General features: G+C 30.8%; 1 protein-coding gene across 4 annotated transcripts; it reads left to right on the forward strand.

The window, feature by feature from the left end:
- The first annotated feature begins 1,669 nt into the window (after nt 1-1,669).
- Nucleotides 1,670-23,349, forward strand: LOC145000131 (sterol 3-beta-glucosyltransferase UGT80B1-like). 4 transcript variants are annotated; one of them, XM_078959293.1, is made up of 14 exons: nt 1,670-1,834; nt 5,654-5,903; nt 6,667-6,778; nt 7,133-7,303; nt 7,617-7,680; nt 7,961-8,018; nt 8,089-8,193; nt 8,267-8,441; nt 15,627-15,757; nt 15,985-16,087; nt 16,197-16,273; nt 16,444-16,529; nt 22,421-22,570; nt 22,926-23,349. In XM_078959293.1, the coding sequence occupies exons 2-13, from the start codon at nt 5,787-5,789 to the stop codon at nt 22,548-22,550; spliced, it is 1,329 nt and encodes a 442-aa protein (XP_078815419.1). In that variant the 5' UTR covers nt 1,670-1,834; nt 5,654-5,786; the 3' UTR covers nt 22,551-22,570; nt 22,926-23,349. The 4 variants fall into 4 exon arrangements, with proteins under 4 accessions (XP_078815419.1, XP_078815418.1, XP_078815421.1 ...); XM_078959292.1 differs by having other exon boundaries at nt 16,444-16,491; XM_078959295.1 differs by lacking the exon at nt 5,654-5,903 and having other exon boundaries at nt 16,444-16,491.
- Nucleotides 23,350-24,617: the final 1,268 nt, after the last annotated feature.

The following is a 24,617-nucleotide window of genomic DNA, read 5'->3' on the forward strand; positions in this document are numbered from 1 at the left end:
TATATTTTCATTCTATTATATTTCACTAGATTAGTATGTCTCTGTATGATAACATTCTGTACATCACTATTTTGATCTTCACATGTGTTTTTTGAGTTCTTGATTATATTAGACTATCTGTTGCAAACTTTAATTATGGTAGTAATTTTTAATTGTAGAATACGAAATTTTTTAGTGGAATGGTAGACTGCAAGTTTTAATATTCTAGTTATACATAAAATATTCTTTGTTGATTTTATTAATGTTGTTATTTAAACGTAGAGCTTGGTAAATTATATTTAAAATTGAAAATAAATAGATGTATCGAAGCCCATAAAGAATGTTTTACAGCATTTATTATAACTGATGAAACTTTAGACTTACTGTATTTTCTTGTTGAGCCAGATAGAATACTGTGCTCAAATTTATGTGGAGATGATGGAAAATTGAAAGATTTTGAAATTCATCCGAAGTGAACATTTGGTCATATAATACATAGTGATAAGGAGATAGCACGTGATAAGAAATGAAGAATTTTAGGTTCACATTTTCAATTAATGTTGTTATATATGATGAATCTTTGAATATGTTGATCAACTGGTTTACAGATTAGGGTTAACGTTGTTATTTCTATTAAATCTATCGAATATTTGAAAATATACTAGAAATTGTAGCTTTATTATTATTTATTATTTATAAATATATGGTCTTGATTTTTGTTTTGGTCTTCGTTTCAGTATTTATTTATCTATCTACTTCCTATCACATGCCATATGATCAATGTAAGTTCACTCAGATTACAAAATATTCCATCTTTCTATAATCTAAACATGAATTCGAGCACAATAACCTATATTTTGTTCGGTAAGAAAATATATTAGGTCTAAACTCTCATAATCAATACAAGTTAGGTAAAATATTTTCACGGTCTTCAAAATGTATTTTGATTTCAACTTCAAATATAATATTTTAACTTCCATATATGATTGAATAAAGTATATCTCAAAATTCAATGAACATAACATGCATTCCTAGAATCATAGAAATTGAAGTTGGTTGTTCCGTAAAACTTTTGGGATTCTAAGATTGAAGTTGATAATAGATCATGAAGATCCTGTTAGGGTTTAAAGTACTTCAACAAATAATTCAAACGATTTCATACAAAATAATAAATACAAACTAAAAATAGATGTAATAATCTACATATATTGAGATCAGTAGTTGATATTTTTTTTATTGGTTCCAATAGAAAATAAGGAAGGACATGATAATTTTTAATTGTTGTGAATGTCGGAAAAATTCCATATTTTGGGAATTGTATATATGAAAAAACTACTCACTAAGGGTATACAAAAATAGATATTGAGACCGAAAAATACATTGTGTCCGGATATATAGTGATTTGTGACAAATTTATATTAAAATATAATAACAAATGAAAGGATCTCAACAATATACTTATGTGTGTATTGTGCTTTATATATTAAAAGCTACAAGAAAAGGCCAAGATAAGTAGTTTAAGCTAATATAAGAAAATAAATATTTAAAAGAATTTCAATGCAATTTGTTAAGTAACAAGAAGCACGATTGTGTGTTAAATAAATTTTATGCAAGAGAAACGTGCCTTGTTTAAAGGCGCCTTTAATTCAACTTCATTCATGCTATATAGTTTAAACAGAACTAAGGACTTTCAAGAGCATTGTTATGTTTACTACCAAAAGGCCGGCGAACCCCAAAACCGGATTAATTTGCCAACGGTCGCGCGAGCTTCATATTTAAAAGAAAATATTGATTTGGTCACATATATTATCCTCAGCATCTGAGAAATGGATAGGGTCATCATCCATCGTAAGAGGTTAGTTTGAGATATTCCTTAAAATTGGAAACACATCAAACGTATTAATGTATTATGGTGATCGTTGTTTATATAACCTAATTTGAATAATTTTTTACTCCGTTTGCTTTGTATGCATTGTACTATTAACAGTTGTATGTCATGTCTGTCTTTCAACTTTAAAAGAGATTTTTTACATCCATTTTTTGTTAAAACAAATTGACATAACATTGTTTTATGGGCATTTATACGTGCCAAGATTCGGTCAAAATTCAATTCTTAAGTAAACATTTTGACTTGGAGGTTTGCTAGCGATAAACGAGTCCGGTATTTTACCTACGTATTTTTATATGCAAGATGTTGTATATTCTTTTAAGGTGTGTATGATATTTCTATATGCATCTTATGTGTGCATTGACATTTTATTATCCATATATGTCACATATGCATTATAAAATGCCCATGAACATAACATATGCATGTTGTATCTTATGTGGTATGTATGAGGATTTTTATTCATGCGATGTGAAGATTTTACATCATTAGATCTAAATACGACGTATTCATGCATGTAGTACATGTGGTAATGTGGCTTCTCTTCACTAATATGGTTGGCCACAATTCATACATGAGTTTTTTTTTTTTTTTTTTTTTTTTTTTTTTTTTTTTTTTTTTTTTTGTTTGTGTTCTTTTTCGATCATAATAGATATTAGGTTTTATAGAAACCCCTTTGTCTGAGTCTAAGATAATGGTTTTGATGTTATCCTAATTCATGCATTATTTCATTTGAGATGGTGAATGACACCTTAGGATTTGTTTGATTTGTTGATGCTTAAATTTATTTTTATTTTTCGAAACTGCTTAACTTTATATTTGAAAACAAGCCGAAGGTTGTGTTTAACGTGCAACCTAAAAAGCTAGCTTTTAGCTTGTAACCTAGGTTATTAATAAACTATTTATAATTAATCCGTAGGACCTTTAATCTCTTGTTGAAAAAGAAAAAAAAAATCAACATACGATTCATTTCTATAGTCATAACTATTAAATAACTATTAAGGTGGTCTAGTTTCTATAGTCATAACTATTAAATAACTATTAAGGTGGTCTAGTTGTGATCATTTGGGATTTAAACATTCCAAAGGAGTATGTCTTATATTTGAATCCCATTTTCTTCAATCTTGGGACGATTTGTAATTAAAAAACCTCTTAATAATTTCACAACTCCATCTTTAAAAACTTTGACACAAAAAAAACATTTATTTATGGGCCCTATTCATGTAACACTGTACCTATGGCCATCTATATGCATATGTGTACTTGGTTTCCTAATTCAAACATCATTTAAAAGAACAAATTAAAACATCGCTCATTTATTTGTATCTTTCTTGAACATCCCTTCAATAATATGGGTATAATTGGCTTGACCTTAATACCATAAAAGTTCATTCCAACCACTTGATATATTACTTTTTATAGGTCTATATTTCTGTTTTCTTAACCTGCAAATCTCAACCACTTGAATGCTCATTCCTATAAATATTCCTCTATGAATCATTATTGCATCTATACGACCACCTCCATACCTACCAACCCCAAACAAACCATTAATATCGCCTCTACCAATGCTATTTCTCCGAAAAATCAAATATTCAACTACTTTTTGTTTCTACTTATCTTTGTACTCACTAGATTAATAAAAGTATTAAATAATCAAGATAGGGGATTTATAAAGATAAATAATGCATTCCATATACCATTTTTTTTTTCCATTTCTCCACATCTAGTCATTCTCACAAACATGTGTCCCTACCACAACACCGCCACATATACATACTTAAGCCTAACACAACTTATCCACTTCAATTACAATAGCACTACCTACAACTCCCTCCCTCCATCCACATTAAACCATCTAACGAACACCTGCTCCAAACGTGATACTTTCAATCACATCAAACCCTTATTTTATAAAACTACCTCTAAACTCATATATCTCATATTCTTAAATCCATTATGATATCTTGTAATAATCAATACTGGAATACTACCAAGGCCAATAATCTTAAAGCGTTACAGAAAACCAGACTTGGGATTTGGTTCCTACGGCCACCAACCATACATTATACAAGTGGAATGAAATATTTTCTTATCTTTTATTATTGTCCATGTTAAATGGTGACAAGTGTCATATTTAATAAAATTAATATATTTTAAAACATGTATCACCATTTAACATAGGTAGGAGGATGGGTAGGAAGAAAATTTAGAAGGATATTTAACTTTTCATTATATAATGCCTTAGGATATATTGATACAAGACTTAATCTGATGGTAAACTTGAGTGATGTAAAGCATGATCAGTGGTTAATACTAAAATCAAAATGCTAGATTTGTATATAACGATACTTTTATCCCGTTTATCAAAGCAGCCACATTCACACGGTTACGAGCCTTAAGTCACATGTTTATAGTTGATTCTATCGGATGTGAAAATGCATTCTTACATAATGAACTTCAAAGACAATGTGCATATGTCAATTATCTGATTTCATAGATCCTATATGCCTATTGCATGTGTGTCACCTAGGTAAAATCTTTTTATAGAAATCTAAAATAAAACATTTGATATATATTTATTCCTTTATAGACTAGGGACTCATACCATGTTTATATTACCATATGTCAATGACATTATTGTCATCTCTTTCTCCAAAACACTTCTACAATATATTATCTCATTTTGGTCAATGCAGTTTGTAATGACTAATCTTTTTTGACTAGATCAGTTTCTTTGGATATAAGAGACATGATAACCTAACTGTATATTTATTTCCATGTCCTAATATGCCAAAGGTGTTTTGTTCTAAGCTAACATCACCGCTACATTCCCTAGATAACTCAGGTCGACATAAGCAACAAACTTATTCCCAATGATTAACTCTTTGTTGTTGATCCTATAGTATATTAAAGCCTTATTGACGATATATAATATTTAACATTGGCCCAAGAGTACATATTTTGTTCAAAAAATATGAATAGTTATGCATGACCTAACCAAATCTCATGTTTATTTCCCAAACGAAATCTCCATTGCATTAAATAAACGATTACCCATAACTTGTGATTCTCTTTGTCCTCATCTCTTTCAACCACCATATATTTCAATGTCGACTTGGTGATGTTCAAGTCAAAATGATGAATTTATAGGTATTATACGATTCTTGGTGACAACTTGGTCTCTTGGTTATTTAAATGACAATGAACAGTCTCCAAAGTAATTATTAAAGTTGAGTATTGTAACATCTCAGGTGCGTTAGCCAAATCTAGTTAGCTATGCAATTAACTACTTGACCTTCACATACCAATTAATCGAACAACTGCGATGTATAGTGATGGTGTATTTATTGTATGTCTCTTTTAAATATCATTCAACATTAACATATATTTCAATCAAGTTTAAATGTCCCACTTCCTCCTACTCAAGTTGCATGGGAATATTAATGCTGTTTGAGCATCAAACTTGTTCTATATTATTGATACCGGATGTAGAATTATCAAAATAATAATAGATAGATGTTATAAATTTGAGATCATTTTGTTATGTGCCTATATATACAATTGTTACATCTTGTATCATTCACACACAATAAGATTTATATCTTATAATTTAATACTTACATATTTTTATATAAAAATTAGATATACAATGTAACTAGAGCCAATATGAACATGTTCTTGGATTTAATATTAAACCACTATCATGACGTGGGAACACAATCAATTTTTTTAAAATGTTTCTATAGTTTATATTTCCTTTCTTCCATGATTTTTTTTTTCCAGCAAAGGCTATTAATTTTGGAACTTGTATACAACCAAAAATAATGTATACTAGAGGTGGATCTATGCAATAGGGAATAGTGGCTTCAGATTTGTTTACGTATCAAACGATTCAAGGATTCCACCGAGATCATACATGGAATTCATCATCACCAATTATGAAAATTTGATTCCAAAATTGAAGATAGCAGTTCTTGTGGTTGGAACAAGAGGAGATGTTCAACCTTTTCTTGCTATGTCAAAGAAACTTCAGGCATGTCTAAGATAACAATGAGTGTTTATTAAACATTTTAACCTTAATATAAAATTCGATATTCTTATGTTATGCTTTAGAAATTGACTAAAGAATTATGATGTTAATTTTTGTCTAATAATGTGCCAAACTATCTAAAATATCTTTAGATTCCTCCTAGACTTTAAAGTAGACTCATTTCAAATGCAATATTCTTAGGTTATGCCTTTGCTTGGACCACATGTAAAGATATTTTCTATCATAATAAAGATGGTTAAATATAAGAAATAACAATGTTCTTTCATATATTTGTGTATTGTATCAACATACTTTTATTTCTTTCATTTACAACATGTATTTGCGATTTTTCTTTTTAACACATTATACTTTACCAATTGTATCTAATTATAGCATTGCACTTTTTGTTTATTTCTATTTTTGTAGCAATGAAATTTTGATTTTTATTTTCTATGCTTGAATAGATTTTTAAATACAACATTTTATTTTATTTTAATTGGAGAAAGTAAACGTTAATGCTATAATAAAAGTATCACTAATATTCATTGGTGTTTCAAGCACTTAACCTTAATAGGATAAACAAAACCCTATCACCGCCTCCACCACCCATCCCCCCACAAAAATAATTTGTAGAATCAACTTGTGACCTTTACCCCTCTATTGTACGCTTTTAGTCTTCCTACTGACAAAATGATATATATATATATATATATATATATATATATATATATATATATATATATATATATATACACATATATTGCAGGAGTTTGGTCATCATGTTAGGTTGGCAACACATGAAAACTTCCAATCTTTTGTAGAATTGGCTGGTGTAGACTTTTATCCTTTAGGTGGTGATGCTCGTATCTTGGCAGCATGTAAGAGGTTTTTCTTAATAAAAAAATTTCTCCTTACATTTATTTTGTATTATTGCAACTGTATTAAGCTCTATTTGTACGAATGATATGACATGACATAGCTCTTGCATTTGGTATTCATCGAGTAATACTAAAAAAATGCAAGTTTTTCCCACTAAAAGGGTGGAACAATTTCTCATTATCTATCTCTTATATATGTAAAAACATGAATGTCCACCTCTTCATCATCAAAAAATAGCCTTACCAGGTTTTTTTCTAATCATATCTCACGTAGCAAATGTAACCCTTAACCCACATATATATCTTGTTTCAATTCCTTTTCAAACATAATTAATTTGATTTATTGAACTTTAGATATGGCAAGAAATAAAGGTCTTATTCCATCAACACTTGGTCAATTAATCACACAAAGTAAGCAAGTAAAGGAAATTATCGAATCTCTTCTTCCAGCATGCACAGAACCGGATAAAAAAACCAACCAACCTTTTCGAGCTCAAGCAATCATTGCGAATCCTCCAACCTGTGGTTAGTTCATATTGCCTGATCAATTTCCTTTACACCTTGATTTTCTGATATTATAATTGAAAAAATTATGAAGATAAAGGAAAAATATTAATTTGGAGAAACAATAAGTATATGTAAAGAAAATTGGTATTGATTTGGGGTCAAAATACAGAAAATCCAAACATATTTTTACCATTTTGAGTCTAATTCCAGGATTTATAGTTAGATTTTGGGATATTCCAGTCATCCTAAAAAATTTAGGCTAATAACCATATACTATAACTTGGAAAAGTTTATCACATCTTAATGTGTTTCCTTGCTTGAATTTTGAAAGGACATGCACACGTTGCTGAAGCTCTTGGTATACCTCTTCACATTTTCTTCACAATGCCTTGGACGTAAGTTTTGACTCAAGCTTCTTTTGTTATATTCTTACATTGGTGTTTTTTTATTGGAGTAAAAAGGGAATCATTTATGTCAAAATAGGTCAATTTGGGTTATATTTTATTTCTAATGTCTCCAACTAGCTAGCAAACTACAAAACTTAGCGATATGGAACTCGGTTGAATGGATTAAATTACTTCATATAGAAACTTGATCATCATTTCAATATATTTTTTAATATTATCTAATAAACGTGGAATCTTCTTAGTTCTTACATCTCTTTCATATATACAGGCCAACATCTGAGTTCCGTTCCCCCTTGGCACCTGTTGCTCAAAGTGTTGGTAATTGGGTACGCGTTCAAACACCATTAACAAAATTTCTTAATTGTAACTTTCTCATTGTTGTTGTTGGATATCTAGCTATCCTATATAAATGTAGATATGTTTATTTGGTGGGGCATAAGAGGATATCTAAACGAAATCAAAAGGAAATTGACACTTGTCCCTCAGACTGCTGGTAACTGGGTACGTTTTCATTTCCCTGCAATAACAAAGATTCTTAATCGTAATTTTCTTATTGTTGTTATGTTGCATCCAGCTCTCATATATAGTTGTAGATCATATCATTTGGTGGGGCATAAGGGGATATATAAACGAGTTTAGAAGGAAGTCGAATCTTACTCCCATTTCTTACTTAAGCATGTATCGTGATTCTATATCTCATTTCCCGACCGGATACATGTGGAGTCCTCAAGTTGTACCAAAACCAAATGGTACGAATTAATTTTCATTATTTAATTGTTGGATTAAATATAATGATATAAGAATTGTAGGAACATCTATGCAGTGTAAAGCAACATTGATTTATGCTATAACACAAAAACTTCAATTACTCCACCTGATTTACAATATATATATATATATATATATATATATATATATATATATATATATATATATATATATATATATATATATATATATATATATATATATATATATATATATATATATATATAAAATAGATAGAGAAAGAGAGAGAAGACTAATAATAGTGGTTGCTCCATAACCAAAACATACGAGTCCACTTTATATAAATATTAATAATAAATAAGAAACAATAATAAATATGATTTTTCAAGATTTTTTAGGTTTTCAAATAAAATAAATGCCAAAAATCCTTAAGTGGGGTAAAAATATACCATTTTTTCAAAAAAAAAAAAACTCCATTACTATAGGAGACGAGACATACTTTTAAAGGGGGTCTATCCACTTCACTAAATATGGTTGTATTTGCGATTGGACATTAGCCTTCATACTACATCATCCTAAATGTTTCAACACCTTACATTCTCGATTAATAACTTCTCTCTAACTACCAACTTCTTCCATAATTAGCTAATTAGTAAATAAAAAAATAACTACCACTTAGCAACTATATTCTTCTAAGACAATACTTTCAGTATTCACCCTTAAGCTAGACTTGAACAACACCCACACAACATATTGTTGTGTTCCACCATTAGTAGTTACTCCACTATATTATTTTTACCGGTTACCATCTTAGAACACACTCTAGTGGTAACCTTCATGGTTCATTTTTTATTCATATTCTTTTGCAATCTTATGTTCCTGGTTGTTGGTGTTTCCATGATCAACATTTGATTGGTCAATACAACTATCATCCACAGATTAATTCCTTTGGACATCAAAAAATCCAATACAATTATAGTCGAAACTTCATATCATTCCTTTATATTTTGGGATTTTCTCCTTCTCTCAAATCTTTGGGTTTCACATCGAATTCATTCTCTTTTTCCATGAATTTTTCCAATTTATTTTTCTTCATCCAATTTGTTGTAGAATCTTATTACGTAAAGATCATTATCTCGTGGACCCTGGCATTTATGTTTCTCATGCCCCTTATTCTAACTTTTGAAACCATTTTTCATCATAAAACTCACACATGTATCATTATCTACATTTTATTTCTTCACAAAACCCTTAGAGTCATCCTTATCGTTGTCCAAAATCTTTTCATTTGGATTAGTCACCACACAAATCTCAACAAAAGAAAGTAAATTTTATTTTACCGAGATTTTTTTAACTTGTTAATTAATCCATACTGCATCATTTGTAACAACCACAAATTAGTCTAGAACCATGCTACATGCGTGAACCATGAATCATTTCTCTAATACTATTTTGTTAGACTACATATAAAGATATAAGAATTTTAGGAACATCTCTACAATGTAAAGGAAGATTACGTTATACTACTAGAGAAAAAAAATCATTTACTCCATAGACTTACAAGACACATACATATATACAAACATCAACAATCACACCCCTTCATCCTAACCATTAGAACCTTTCACTTTGGCAGCTAATAACTTCTATATAACTGCTAACTTCTTCCAGAATTAACTACCTAGTAACTAACTTATGAAAAACACAATAACTACATTCAATAACTATAGTATTCTAAGATAAGTCGTGATTATACTTTTAACATTCTCCTTAAAGCTAAAGTTAAACCATACTTATAACATCCTAGTGTTGTGCACTACCATTAGCAATAGCCCTACTTCTATTTTTTTTTTCACTAGTTTCCTTTCTAGAATGCATTTTAGTAGTAACCGTCCTGGTTCGTTTACTTTGACTTTCATTTTTATTAGGCCGATGAGAATCTTTCAATGTATGTGTCAGGTTGTTGATTTTCCATGATCATCATTCATTTTTTCATTGATGGTATTCTCCACATATTGATTCTTATATACATTAAAAGATTCTAATAATACTTTAGCTGACACTTCATGTTCTTCCTTATATTATGGGATTTTCTCATTCTCCTTTAAAGATTTCGACAAGATATCAAATTCCTTCTCTTTCTCCTTGATTTTCTTCATTTTATTTTCTTCAACCAATCTATTATAGACCATTAGAAGAGAACGATCATCATCATCATCATCATCATCATCGTCATCTTATGAACACTAGATTTTTGTTTCCCATGACCCTCGTTATCACTTTTCAAATTCTGTTTCATTATAGAACCCATACACACGTTCACCACAAGTCACTGATAAAGGTAATAGCGGCGACATGTCGCCGATAAAAAGTTGTGGCTACTGCCCCCTCGCTATTGATCAAAAAATCAATGGTAATAATACTTGTTGCCGGTAAATGTGTTGTCGCCCGTAATAATTAATGTCATCGATAATTCCTCCTGTCGCTGATAACAACATTTTTTATTTTTTAAACTTTTTTTAATCAATGATTTTGGTGCAAAAAATCTGATACATAACAACATTAAATGCAGAAAAAAATTACATAATATCATATTAGGTACCAAATAGTGTAACAACATTATATATAATTAATTTCATACCAAAATAAACAACCAAAGTTTTATAATTACAACAAGATAATACCAAAATGTCACGAATAATCTAACATAAAAATCACAAACTAATTATCTGATGAATCATCACCTCCGTTCCCATCGTTTCCTCCTTGATCCTTCCCCGATTGAAAAAACACGTAAAGCTCATCCCTACACAACGGATCATTGAACATTTCCCGAAGATTCTCCAACTATATAATAAATAATGAGATATTTAAACTTATAAGTTAAATTATCAAACCAAATGAACATGCATTTATTGATGCCAAAGTACATTGCTATTTTTAAATTAGGGACAAAAAACCAAAGTAAATTGTTATTTCATGTACTTAAAACATAATCACAATTATAAACACAACAAATCAACATGCATTTATTGATGCCAAAGTACATTGTGATTTTTAAACTAGAGACAAAAAACCATAATACATTTCTATTTCTTGCACTTTAAACATTAACAAAACTACAAACACAATTACCAAATCAACATGTATTTATTCACCATTATATAGATACATGTGACTTTGAAATTAAATAATCCACTATTTTTGTGCTAAAGAAACTTAAATACACAATAACCACATTCAATAACTATAGTATTCTAAGATAAGTCTTGATTATACTTTCAACATTCTCCTTAAAGTTAAACTTAAAGTACACCTACAACATCCTAGTGTTGTGCACTACCATTGCAATAGCCCCACTTCTATTTTTTATCACTAGTTTCCTTTCTAGAACACATTTTAGTAGTAACCGTCCTGGTTCGTTTACTCTGACTTTCATTTTTATTAGGCCGGTGAGAATCTTTCAATGTATGTGTCCGGTTGTTGATTTTCCATGATCATCATTCATTTTTTCATTGATGGTATTCTCCACATATTGATTCTTATTTATATCAAAAGATTCTAACAATACTTTAGCTCACACTTCATGTTCTTCCTTATATTTTTGGATTTTCTCATTCTTCTTTAAAGATTTCAATATGATATCGAATTCCTTCTCTTTCTCCTTGATTTTCTTCATTTTATTTTCTTCAACCAATCTATTATAGACAATTAGAACACAACAATCATCATCACCATCTCATGAACACTAGATTTTTGTTTCCCATTCCCCTCATTATTACTTTTCAAATTCAGTGTCATTATAGAACCCACACACACCGCTATCTTCATTTGATTTCTTCACAAACCTCTTAAAATCAACATCCTCGTTTCCCAATATCTTTTCATCTGCATCACTCACTATTTAAACACAAACATCACAAAAAAAAAATTAATTTCACCGAGATTTTTTTCAACCCGGTCATGAATCCAAACTTCATCTATAGTTACAACCATCAAACAATATTGGACCATGTTATAGCCCCTTTTTAACCATTAGCTATTGCTTTGATCACACTTATTTGAGTACATTTCAAGTTATAAGAATTTCAAGAACATCTCCGTAATGTGAAGTAAGATTTCATTACCATTATGAAAATTCATTTTACTCTACATGATTTACAAGATATATATATATATATATATATATATATATATATATATATATATATATATATATATATATATATATATATATATATATATATATATATATATAGACACACACACACATGGAGAGAGAGAGAGAGACCCCTTCATCTAACTATTACAACCCTTCACATTGGCCGTTAATAACTTCCCTATAGTTACCAACTTCTACCAAAATTAAGTACCTTGTAACTAACTTATAATTAGCATAATAACTACCATTCAATCACTATTTTATTCTAAGACAAGTGTATCTTATACTTTCAAATCTAATGTGTGCAAATCATAACACAAGAATACTTGCATCGTTTGTTAGGTATGAACGTTCATTATTTGATAAAAATAAATACTATTCTAGTACATAGAAGTACAAAAATTATAGATCCACCACTAATCACTATGAGTATGTCTAATACCTACTCATATATATCAAGAGTAACGTATGTGGATAAAAAGTGTCATTTCAAAACACTATAAAATGGACATATATCTAGTCTCAAATGCCTTGTTATACTTCTAGCCCGATAAAAATAATGTTCTTTGTCATCATTGTCCTCATGTTAAAAAATCATTCTCAAGACTGCAGTCTCATCTTATTTAAATTATTTCACATGTGGCTAAGAAGTTCAAAATTCGACAAGGTGATGGCCGATTCACGGGTAAAATTTCCATAATGGTTAGTTATTCTCCATTTGATTGGGCAACTAAAAGAAGCAGTAAATACATGGATGGAATTATAAAATTTCAAATGAGAAAATTACTCATTAAAAACATTGATCGCAAACTTGGAACTAAATGAATAAACTTTCCCCTTAATAAAATGAAAGTTGATTCACTATTGAGTGGAATACAGATTGAGGATATGCAAAGTAGAAAAAGATTTTTATTATCTACGCCAACATGTGAGACGGGGGTTGAGTATAAAGAAAAATCAAAATTTTCATGGTTTCATAAATAACCCATATAGAAAAAAATTCGCACCAATGCCTAGTTCGTGAGTTGTAGCAAAGAAAATAAAGGAAAGAAACAGAAAGTAATGAGAGAAAAAAAGAGAAATGAAAAGAAAAGAAATTTGTATTTTGCGTTCCCAAATTAGAGAGTTGTGAGAGGAAAATTTAAAAAAAATTGTTCGTTAGTTCGAAGTTAAACTTTTTGAATTGAAACGAACAGATGACACAACGTTCCCAACCACGTCATGAGAAAAGAGTTCTAGTAAAGAAGAAATCCCGTAGAGTATGTGAACTAAGACATTCAAGCTAAACCTAGTTTATCGGATATCAGACTTTCAAGTAGAATGTCAGAAGTAGAAGAAGGGAGTGAGGCATTAACGAGTATCCTGAAATCCTGTGAGTAAGAAAGCCCCTTTTGACTATCTATCTATAACTGGGGGAGTTCTCTGAAAGCAAGGGAGTGAGATGATGGTGACCACATCTGATGGCATGTGATGTTTGGACATAGAATCGAGTCCTTGTGAATGGGAGAGCCAGGTGCTCTTATTTTACGCTTTCTTTAAAAATCCTTTTAAATCAGAAGGAAAGTTAGGAGAGAAAATAATCATTTCATATCATTCTAATTCCTTCCACTTCATTCCTTTAATGAAACTGGAGAATACTGATTTTTTTATACTTTCTTCCAAATTTCATCCATTTATTTTCCTTTCCCTCATTAAGTTGAACTCGGGAACAAGGTACTTAGTATACCTAGAGTATGTAGCAAAGACCAACATAATTAAAGAAGTAGCAAAAAATATTTTTTCAAATAAATTCATGGAAGCGTTTCATAGGCGATGATTTACAAGTAATGAAGTAAGAAAAATCTCAACATCGCTAAAATCGTTGTATAAGGTTATGGATTAGACTAGGATCTCAATCAAAGACAGGTTTACTTTACGATTCATTAAAAAACACTAAATATCATCGATGTTGATTTTATAAATGAGTAAAACACTTTCATTCACCGGTTTAGTAACAAAAGTTGTAGTTCAACAATTATTTATCTTGGTATAATGAACCTAGTCAAAATGATACATGACAACAAGTTGGGGTTAACTCACTTGGTTAACATGATGGTTCGTAATCTAACAACTAACTAGAGGGTCATGGGTTCAATCTAAGGTAGATTAGATATTTGAATTATTTGTCGTTTAAAACAATTTGATACATATCAACTAGTGACTAAAATGATCTCCTTGACTAGTTTTCATCCATATAATATAGTATACATGATTCGTTAGTCTCTAATATGCACTATTCATGACTAATTAATTAGTTTATTATAGTAAAATTCAGCCCTAAAAAGTATAACTCCAAATCCCAAAATTTTTATCTTTAAATGGTATTTGTGACCGATTCACCGGTCTCTTATATCTTGCTATGACTAATTAATCAACCTTGGATACTAAAATTTAGTTCATGATAATTAACCCTACATATATAAAATTATGTATGTATAAAAAATGACTAAAGTAAAATATCTAATAAGTTTCACTCCAAAGTAGCAGTGCAATTTTATCACATACTGAAATTTACTCCCTAATAATTTTCCCTCAAAAATTAAAAGTAACACAAATTTATTAAACATTGGAATTCAGTTCTAATAACCCCAAATATAAATCGGTGCATCAAAATCATATACTTAATTTCTAAAATAGGTTTTTTTATTTATCTTTAATGATTCATCTCTTCTACATGTGTTACCAGTAGGTTCAAATAGTGTTGGTATTCTAAGAGTATGTATGAGGCATATTATTCATGATTTATACTACAACCTTTTCTATGAATCAAATATATTGTGAATCACTATATGTCTAACACATATTGTATGTATAATATATTTTGTATATATGTATTTGTTGAATCTTGATGTATAATATATTTTGTATAGATGTACTTTGTGTATCTTGTGCTTGATACACAATTGTATTAGCCATTTACTTATTCATTATATAATATTTTTAATATGAAATGAAATGAAGATGTAATTGTTGGTTGCATAAACTTATACGCCGTTTTATACAGATTGGGGTCCGTTGGTTGATGTTGTTGGTTATTGTTTCTTGAATATTGGTTCCGAGTATCAACCACCCATAGAATTCACACGATGGATTGGAAAAGGAACAAGTCCGATATATATTGGGTTTGGAAGCATGGTAAGTGGATAAAATTTAAAATGTAACTTAGTTTCATACTTGCTAATTTAAGTTATATTATTATGGGAATCTTGGTCTAATGGATTACAAAAATAAGTACAATTTAACTTTTGAAGTAATTGTGACCTCGAAAATTGTCATTAATTAATCTTTGGTATCGGATCAATGTTTATTAAATCAATTGTTTGTTATATTATAACAAAATAAATCACTTGTTTATTTTTTAGCCTATTGAGAATTCGAAAAGAACTACAAATATCATTTTGGAGGCTTTGAAAAAAACGGGGCAAAGGGGAATAATTGACCAAGGATGGGGAAATCTTGGGACATGTAAGCTTCTTCTCAAATTGATTCATTTCTTTTTACATATGATGACAAAATACACTAATCTAATTATTTCCTATAATTTCTTGACCATTTGATAAAAATGGGATTGCAGTTTCGAAAATTTCAGATGATATTTTTCTTTTAGTGGATTACCCGCATGATTGGTTGTTCCCTCAGTGTGCAGCTGTGGTGGGTTATATTTTAAGGAAACTTTCAATAATGTTATTATTACTGATAATTTTTTTACTATTGCTATTGTTGTTAATACAATTTGTTTCATTCTTCGTTCTCTTATAACAAAGGAAAATTAGCATTTACGACTCCATTTATATTAAATAAAAAATCGATTGATTTTCTAGGTTCATCATGGAGGCGCTGGGACAACCGCAACAGGATTGAGAGCTGGGGTATTGTTTTCATCTTGTATTTCTATATACTTTTTTAGGTAAAAATACTAATAAACATTATTTTCTCATAAATTAAGCATCTCTCACTAATCTCACAAACACACACACACACATATATATATATATATATACATATATATATATATATATATACATATATATATATATATATATATATATATATATATATATATATATATATATATATATATATATATATATATATATATATATATATATATATATATATATATATATAATTTGGATATACAATAATACACATGTGTTGAGACTAGAGACTAATTGGCTAGTATATAAAACATACATATATGAATATGTTAGCATACCTCGTACATGAAACGTGGGTAGTTGGTCGGACATTGTGACTAGATATTATTTCTAAATAAAAGAGGATGATAGTCCATTTGTGAATACATCTACATACTCATATGTAGAGGAACATGTAGAACAAGCACGATAGCCTATAACAACTTTGTTCTACACAAAATGAATATCAATCTTAATATGTTTTGTATATTAGTGTTGAACTGGATTGGTAGAGAGATAGATAGCACTTACATTGTAATAGTAAAAAATTATGCCTTTGATGATGGAAAAGTACAACTATTATAGAAGGTTCACAACCAAGATGTTTTAGAGATAAAATTTTCATTCCACGGTACTTGACCTCTGTACATGATCTTGTGATGATATTCTAGTGTTTGGACCATAAAGACATAGTATCCAAATATAGATCGTCATGTAATGGGACATCCCTAAACTATATTTGAGAATGAAGTGAGGCCCTAAGCGGGGGACACATAAATTTGAATGTTATAATTAATGGTGTCTAGAAGATGTAGTAATATGCGCTTTAAAGCTCCGAAATTTGTTTCCTAGGGATCATGCATGGAAGGCACACTTGTTGGACAACATAGGCAAGGCCGAGTATCATGAATGTGATATATTAAAGAGCTTCATCTAGGCTATAAAAAGTATGCTATTAGCTATGGGTGTAATGAAAGTATATAGTTTGCTTGCATATCAACAAGGGTCTTACATGGTTTGTTGTTTTTGCATCTTACCATGGTCAATAATTTAATAACATATGTATTTTGGATAAGTAACAGACATATTGATATTGAGTGACTAAGATGCCAATTAAATAATTTGTTGAAAGAGGATCTGATGTTTTGAAATAATGTGTGTGATGAGGCAGTAAACATGATGTCATCTATATAATGTAGAAGGTATATCGTGTGTTGATGTATCGAAAAATAAAGAGAGATGAGTTGCATCTTTTGTTGGTGAAACTTAGAGTAATGGAAAATTGTGCGAACCGATGGATCAAGTACGAGGAACCTATCTTATCCGGTAGAGAGACCATTTAAGTAGGCATACATGACCTAGATGTCGTTGATCATGAAAACCTAGGGCTGTAACATGTACATGATTTCTTGTAAGTGATTGTGATAGAATATGTTCTTCACATAAAGCTGATAAACGAGTCAATGATGTGAGACCGCTAACCTAAGTACCACACGGATCGTGGTCGGTTTGACTACCAGACTGAACTATTCATCATAGTTTATATGCGAGCGCTAACTTTTGTCATTTTCCACTAATCTTGCTTTGTAGCAAGATAAAATTTTGTTTGTATTTTTCCTTTTAAATAACCATATGGATTTGACCATGTTAACCCTTGTTAGTTGCTAAACAAAATCCTAAGTGCCATTCCTGATTAAGAAAATGTATTCTTTGTGTATAGTGGTGGACCAATTTTGGTCCTTTAAAGCATATAAGCAAGATCGAGATAGAGATGAGTCACTTAAGTAAGGTGATTAAGGTAAATAACATGTTTTATAATCTCATGCTTTTATTGAGTAGTTATTGTATGTTGAGTAATAGAAGATGGACTGGATTCGATGGTGATCAATGGGTTGTGGATGGGGTTTTCGTAGTGGTAAGGGGAATAGTTGTTGGTGTGTTAACACTAGGGTGGGTTTTCGGTGCTGAAGCAGCCGACAAGGAGGAGGGATTGTAGTGGTTGGAGCTATTGGGAATGAGGTATAGAAGGTGGTGAAGATTGATAATGGTTCAGTGGTGTCTTCTAGGAAGTCTTAAGGTGGTGAATAGTTTGATGTGGAGGACGTGTATAGGTAAATGGATTTGTCAAACACATGTCTCCATATATATTTTTCTCTTTGATAAATTCTATAACATCAGAAGCCATGATGGCCAGATGGCTACCCCCAAAAACTATTTAAGGTATAGTATGTAAAGCTAGTTTACAGTTGTGGCAATGTATGAGTAGCACAAGCACCCGAGAGACACAGGGATGTGAATAAGTCAATTTTTTTACCAAAAAACTTTTGGTAAGGGGAATGATTTTTTATGGTGGTGGATGGTGTGATTTCGTGAAAATGGCAAGCCATATCGGGGGCTTTCACTTAAAATGTGGGTTGATGGTTAGCATGAAAAGTAGTGAATGAATGGTGTCATTTATGGTGTATAACATCCATTATGATTTTCCGTACTATTGAGATGTACGTGGACATGAAAAGTAGACGGACATTCCATTGGAATTACATAAGTTGTGCCAATTAGGATTATCGAATTCACCATCATTATCGTGTTGGAAGGATTTTATGTCCTAATCAAAGTGATTTTTGACATATGCACGAAAATGTAAAAGCTTGAAAAACATCTTATTTGCGTTGAAGTGGATATACCTAAACAAAGTGTGAAAAAACATATAAAAGATAACATAATATTTCAAATCATTGTGACTAAGCAATAGAGATATCCAAGCATCTGAATAAATTACATCAAAAGGGCAACGTTATTTGAAAGACTAAATGGAAGATACACATGTTTACCTGATAACAAGCCGAACAAGGAATGTAAGACTACACTTTATTGAAAAAATAAGATGAATTGAAACTAAATGTTAAAAAGCACATTTTCTACGATAGTCGAGACGTTGCTGACATATGGAAGCAGTAATGATGGTAATAGTTTGATACGACGTGCTAGTGATGGGATAAAGGTTGCTTGTGCTGTCACATCGAAGTATTGTTTGATAGGTCTAAAATTCCTTCATGAAAAAATTGGATTCATCAAAATTCAAGGGCACATTTATTATCATGAGAAAATTTATGGACATAAATTAGATTCTAAATAACCTGTGGAGTAATATGAACACTGAGGAGTAATATGAACACTATGAAGATGAAAGGGGAAATGTGGGTTAAGGCTACGAATTGAAGTGTGCCCGGTCTTAGTTACAATTATGGAAGATAAATCACCAACCAATAAAGTTAGCGAATTATATGGACTAGTAATTGATTTCAGTATACATAGATCGCCTTGTAGGTGTGAGGTAGCTCTCGAGTCCATAAACCAGCCACAATTTATGAGATTGTTGATATTCGTTGTAGTAAAAAACTAAGGGAAGGTAGTTTCCTGATCTTCTATCTTGGATAACGTTGTGTCCGAACAACCTCACGGCTACTTTGGGCCGGAGGTGCTAGCCATATGTGGCTGTCGATAGGATAGTTGATCTCCCGAAGGTTTTGTTGGGCTACAACCAGTTGTTAATGCTGGTTTGGCAAGGACTAGGGCACTAGGCATCCATGAGAAGTGGGAAAAATGTCATTGTCGATTAATAGGGGAGGAAGGGTAGCGACCGCCACAAATGTAGTGGTGGTCTCCAAGTCGACTATTTTTGATGCCTCTGTTTTGATTATAATTTTGGTGTATGTTTTTGGGTAGTAGAATTTATGGTGACGAGGTATGTTCCGAGCCCAACGATTGAGCAAGACGGACCTAATTCATTATTTTCTCTTTCAACAAGAGCATTAAGCGTGTGACCAAAAAAGTGAAATTGGCGACCGGTAACAAATGAGACTAGCTATGTGATCATATTTCGGAAAGAGAACCCAAGGGAAAATGACTTGTAAGAGCAACGAAGTTTCGAAACCGTTAAAAAAAACCCAATCATGTTTTGTTTGTTCAAAAAACCCAACAAACTTAACATTTTGTCTAAAAAAAGTCGACGAACTTACGCTTTTCTTCAATTCTCATTAGAGACGACCATATTTATTAGGTATACAATTAGTTGATAAATGACATTGTAGTATATTTAATGACATTGAATAAACAAATTAAAATTGTGCTTTATACATCGTTTTAGGGCTTGGAGAAGAGAAAAACGAACAATGTTTGTGTTCGACCTCTTATAATGGCTACTTCTTCTTCTTCCTTTCAATCGTTGATGTCCAACTCAAGATATACAAAGAAGATATTTGATGATGCTAACCCGTGTGGATATGGACACCTATCTCTTGATTTGGACATCTATCAGTTTGGTTCCTTCAAAAAACGAACTTATTAAGATAATCAACCAAATAGATAGAAGATGGACATGATAAGTGTTTCAATTAGACTTGCCCATATATTTGAACAAACCCTGAACTTTTTCTCTGGATGATCCTCCATTCAAGATATCCAAATCGGAGTAGGGCGTACACATCTACAAGGGTTTGCATCGCCGTATATCTTTTTTGTAGATCTTGAGTTGGACATCAACGATTGAGAGGAAGAAGAAGTAGTCATTACAAGAGATTGAACACAGACATCCTTCGTTTTTCTCTTCTCCAAGTCCTCAATTGATATATAAAAGGCAGTTCGAATATGTTTATTCAATGTCAGTAAATATAATGCTATGTCATTTGCCAAGTAATTGTATACGTAATGAATCTGGTTGCCTCTAATAGGAATTGAACGGAAACATAAGTTCGTTGGGTTTTTTTAACAACCAAAACATGATTGAAGTTTTTTGAACGGTTTCGAAATTTCATTAGTCTTAAAAATCATTTTTCCGATATCTATTTCCACGTTATAAGCCATGTCATTCGTTGACTTTCATTTGTTGGTTGATACTATTGAGAATTGAACAAAAGTGTAAGTTGGACTTTTGTAGACAAAAGGTTAAGTGCGTTGAATTTTCTTGAACAAACAAAATATAATAGTTGTTTTCTGAACGGTTTCGAAAGTTTGTTGGACTTATAAGTTATTTTTCCAAGACCATAATTGTATACACTTTCGGATTCTTTTCAAGTGCAGTACCATGAATGTTGTCAAGCATATCTATGACGCTTTTAATTCACATGCAATACCCCATGATGGAAGAATTGCCGATAGAGATTGGTCAAAAAACTCATTATTAAGTTAGTTGGTTTGCTTCTTCTTGTCATGAAAAAACTGCTCGAGATTGATCCAGGCTTAGGCAATGGCATTCTATTTCGGAATGATATGCAGCAGCAGTTGGGAGATAGTATCGAAAATCCATGATTTTAAAATGGAATTGAGACAAACCCATTCTTGTATGTTGATTATAGCATGAGCTTTTCTCGAGGGATCTTCCAAGTGGTCGATAATGCCATACCCAATCCAGTGAGTGTAGAAAACCTCACGACACGCAGCCACGCAGTGAACATAAAGTGAACTGTTATTTCACCTTTTACTAACGAAAATCCCACGCCATGCACGGTAGTTGAAACGATCAAGGTCGAGGATCAGAGGAGCAGGAGCTCATATGTTGGTTATGCCATGCATTTTTCTAAGGAAATGATGTTTCAACTACTTTGGTTTTTTTATTATTCATTATAAAAAACTAAGTGGCTAAATCCTAAATTGTGTTTCAAGTACTTTGGTTTTTTTAAACAGGACCACCTAAAAATCGGTTTTTTATGAGTCATCAAAAATAAATAAATAATTAATTAGGTAAATCGATAATTTGTAAAATCACAACCGGTTTCAGAAATTTTTCTCAATTCTGTTATGTTTGTATATTACTTGTTATAATCGGTGCAATTTTCCTCGATAAAATACTGAACATATAAATTTGCATAATCTAACAATGCAGTGTCCTACAACCATCGTTCCTTTCTTTGGAGATCAATATTTTTGGGGGGATAAAATATATAATAGAGGACTGGGGCCCACTCCAATTCCAATATCTCAACTTACAGTTGAAGCACTTTCAGATGCGATAAATTTCATGCTACAACCCGAGGCAAGTAAACAACCATTCTTCTGATACAAATACAATCAGTTTCTTTTCAAGTTTAAAAGATTTTTTTTAATAAGTAGAAAAGTACATCGTATTTTTAATTTTCTATCGATTATGTCATGTTGTTTAACTTTTTTATGTTCTTATTATACTAATGTATAGTTTAGAGGCTACTGATTAGTTTCGAGAGTAAAACAATATAATTGTTAATTACATTGTGTTTTTCATGCTTGTCTAAATATTAACATCAGCAATTTTTTTTAACTATAAAAATAATAATGACTTGATCTACATACAATAGAAAATAGATAAATGGTTTGATCTTTTAGAATTCAATGGTTTATTGTGACTTTCATAGGTGAAAGCTCGAGCAATGGATTTAGCGAAACTAATAGAGAATGAAGACGGTGTTGCTAATGCCGTGAATGCATTCCACGGCCACCTGCCGCCAGATATGCTGTTGTCGCCACCTCCATCTTAAAAGTAAGAACGTGATGATTATCCAAACCCTTTCTTTACAATGGTGGTTTTAATTGGATCGGGACTACACAGTTCACATAATAAAACTATATGTTGTACAAGAATTATGTGATTGTTATTGATATTTTAGTTGTATAAGTTTTATGCAAATCAACAACTAAGAAAATTTACAATTCAAATAACGCAAAATTATACATAGATCAGTGCGGAAAATATCTACAATCAGATTTAGACTAGTTTGTTTTGGATCTTGTACGCAAAGACAAACATGGTAATAGTAGTATGGAAATCTGGATTGCTTCTGAATTGTGTAAGATCACTTTTTGAATTGATACTTTGAGTAAATGTATGTATATTATAAAACTAGGCGTTAGACTCTTATTTTATATGAATTTGATAAAAAAAATTTAAATATGGAAATTTATATAAAATTTTATTTAAATTTGAAGTTTTAGATTTGAAATCTAAAATTTAAAATTGGAATTTAAAAGAAAACATATTAAATACTATATAAATATTGATATTATAATTTATTGATTATTTTCAATTAAAACAATTATTAATTGATGTGTAAATATGATGTGTCAATTAAGAAAAAAAAATGACAAATGGAAAAAAACAATTAATCAAAAATACCAAAAAATAACATGTGTCCAAGTTAATGAGAAAGTGATATATATGAAAATTATTTTCATTTATTAGGAAAGATTCAATCTAGGATAATCTACAAAAACACATTCGTATCTAGGCACCAAAACAAAAGCCAAATTGTTAGTGAAAATTATAAACGTTTAGAGAGACAAAGAGGGTCAAAACTCATTAAAAAAATCATGTATCTTAATGCATGTAGAAGGCAATATATTTGACAAATTAGGCTGTTACAATTGAATTAATTGTAGCGTTTTTAATTGTAACGTTTTTACTTTTAACGTCCCAAAATATAGAGTAAAATTTTTATTTTTAATTATAATAAAACCAACTCATCATCATTCCATAAAGGTAACAAAAATATAAGTTTTAAATTCCAAAATCAAATATTAGAGTAAAAAAACATAAAAGTCAACAGCGTGGAAAATCTCCAGGTGACGCGATACAATCAGGCTGTTGCCTTCCTATTGCTACCAGAAATACCGGAAACATTTAAACTTAAAATCGTAAACACAAAGCATAGCGAGTTCCACCAAATACAACATAATATACAACTAACGGGTCTAGCCCAACATTTATGTTTCAATCATGCAGGCCCATAGGGTCTACCCCAACGGGCCCAGCCAAAAAGCACATAAGCATTTAAGAAAAAGTCACAAAGACAAAAAAAAAACATAACATGACACTTAGTATCCTATACTATGGTGAGAAGAATCATATGAATCAAAAGCTAAAATGACAATACTCACAATCATGTAGAATCAGCTACGCACGCCACCTAAACCAAACAAATGTCAAACCTCAGTCTACTATTCCATGTCGAGTCTGAACACTTACGGTGTTGCCACTACACATTCACTAGCCCAGTCACCTTGTTGCGCGAGGTCTTTATCTTCCATTCTGACACAACAACCGGTCTCTC

Source organism: Lactuca saligna, chromosome 6 (genome assembly GCF_052625555.1).
Source record: "Lactuca saligna cultivar CGN05327 chromosome 6, ASM5262555v1, whole genome shotgun sequence".
Lineage (NCBI taxonomy): Eukaryota > Viridiplantae > Streptophyta > Magnoliopsida > Asterales > Asteraceae > Lactuca > Lactuca saligna.

Bases quoted from the DNA above. Each gene is read 5' to 3' on its own strand.
- LOC145000131 (XM_078959292.1), top strand. From the start codon at position 5,787: ATGGAATTCATCATCACCAATTATGAAAATTTGATTCCAAAATTGAAG. The intron at 8,019-8,088 runs GTACGCGTTCAA...TTGGATATCTAG, and splicing joins CTCAAAGTGTTGGTAATTGG to CTATCCTATATAAATGTAGA. The intron at 16,274-16,443 runs GTGGGTTATATT...TTGATTTTCTAG, and splicing joins TCCCTCAGTGTGCAGCTGTG to GTTCATCATGGAGGCGCTGG.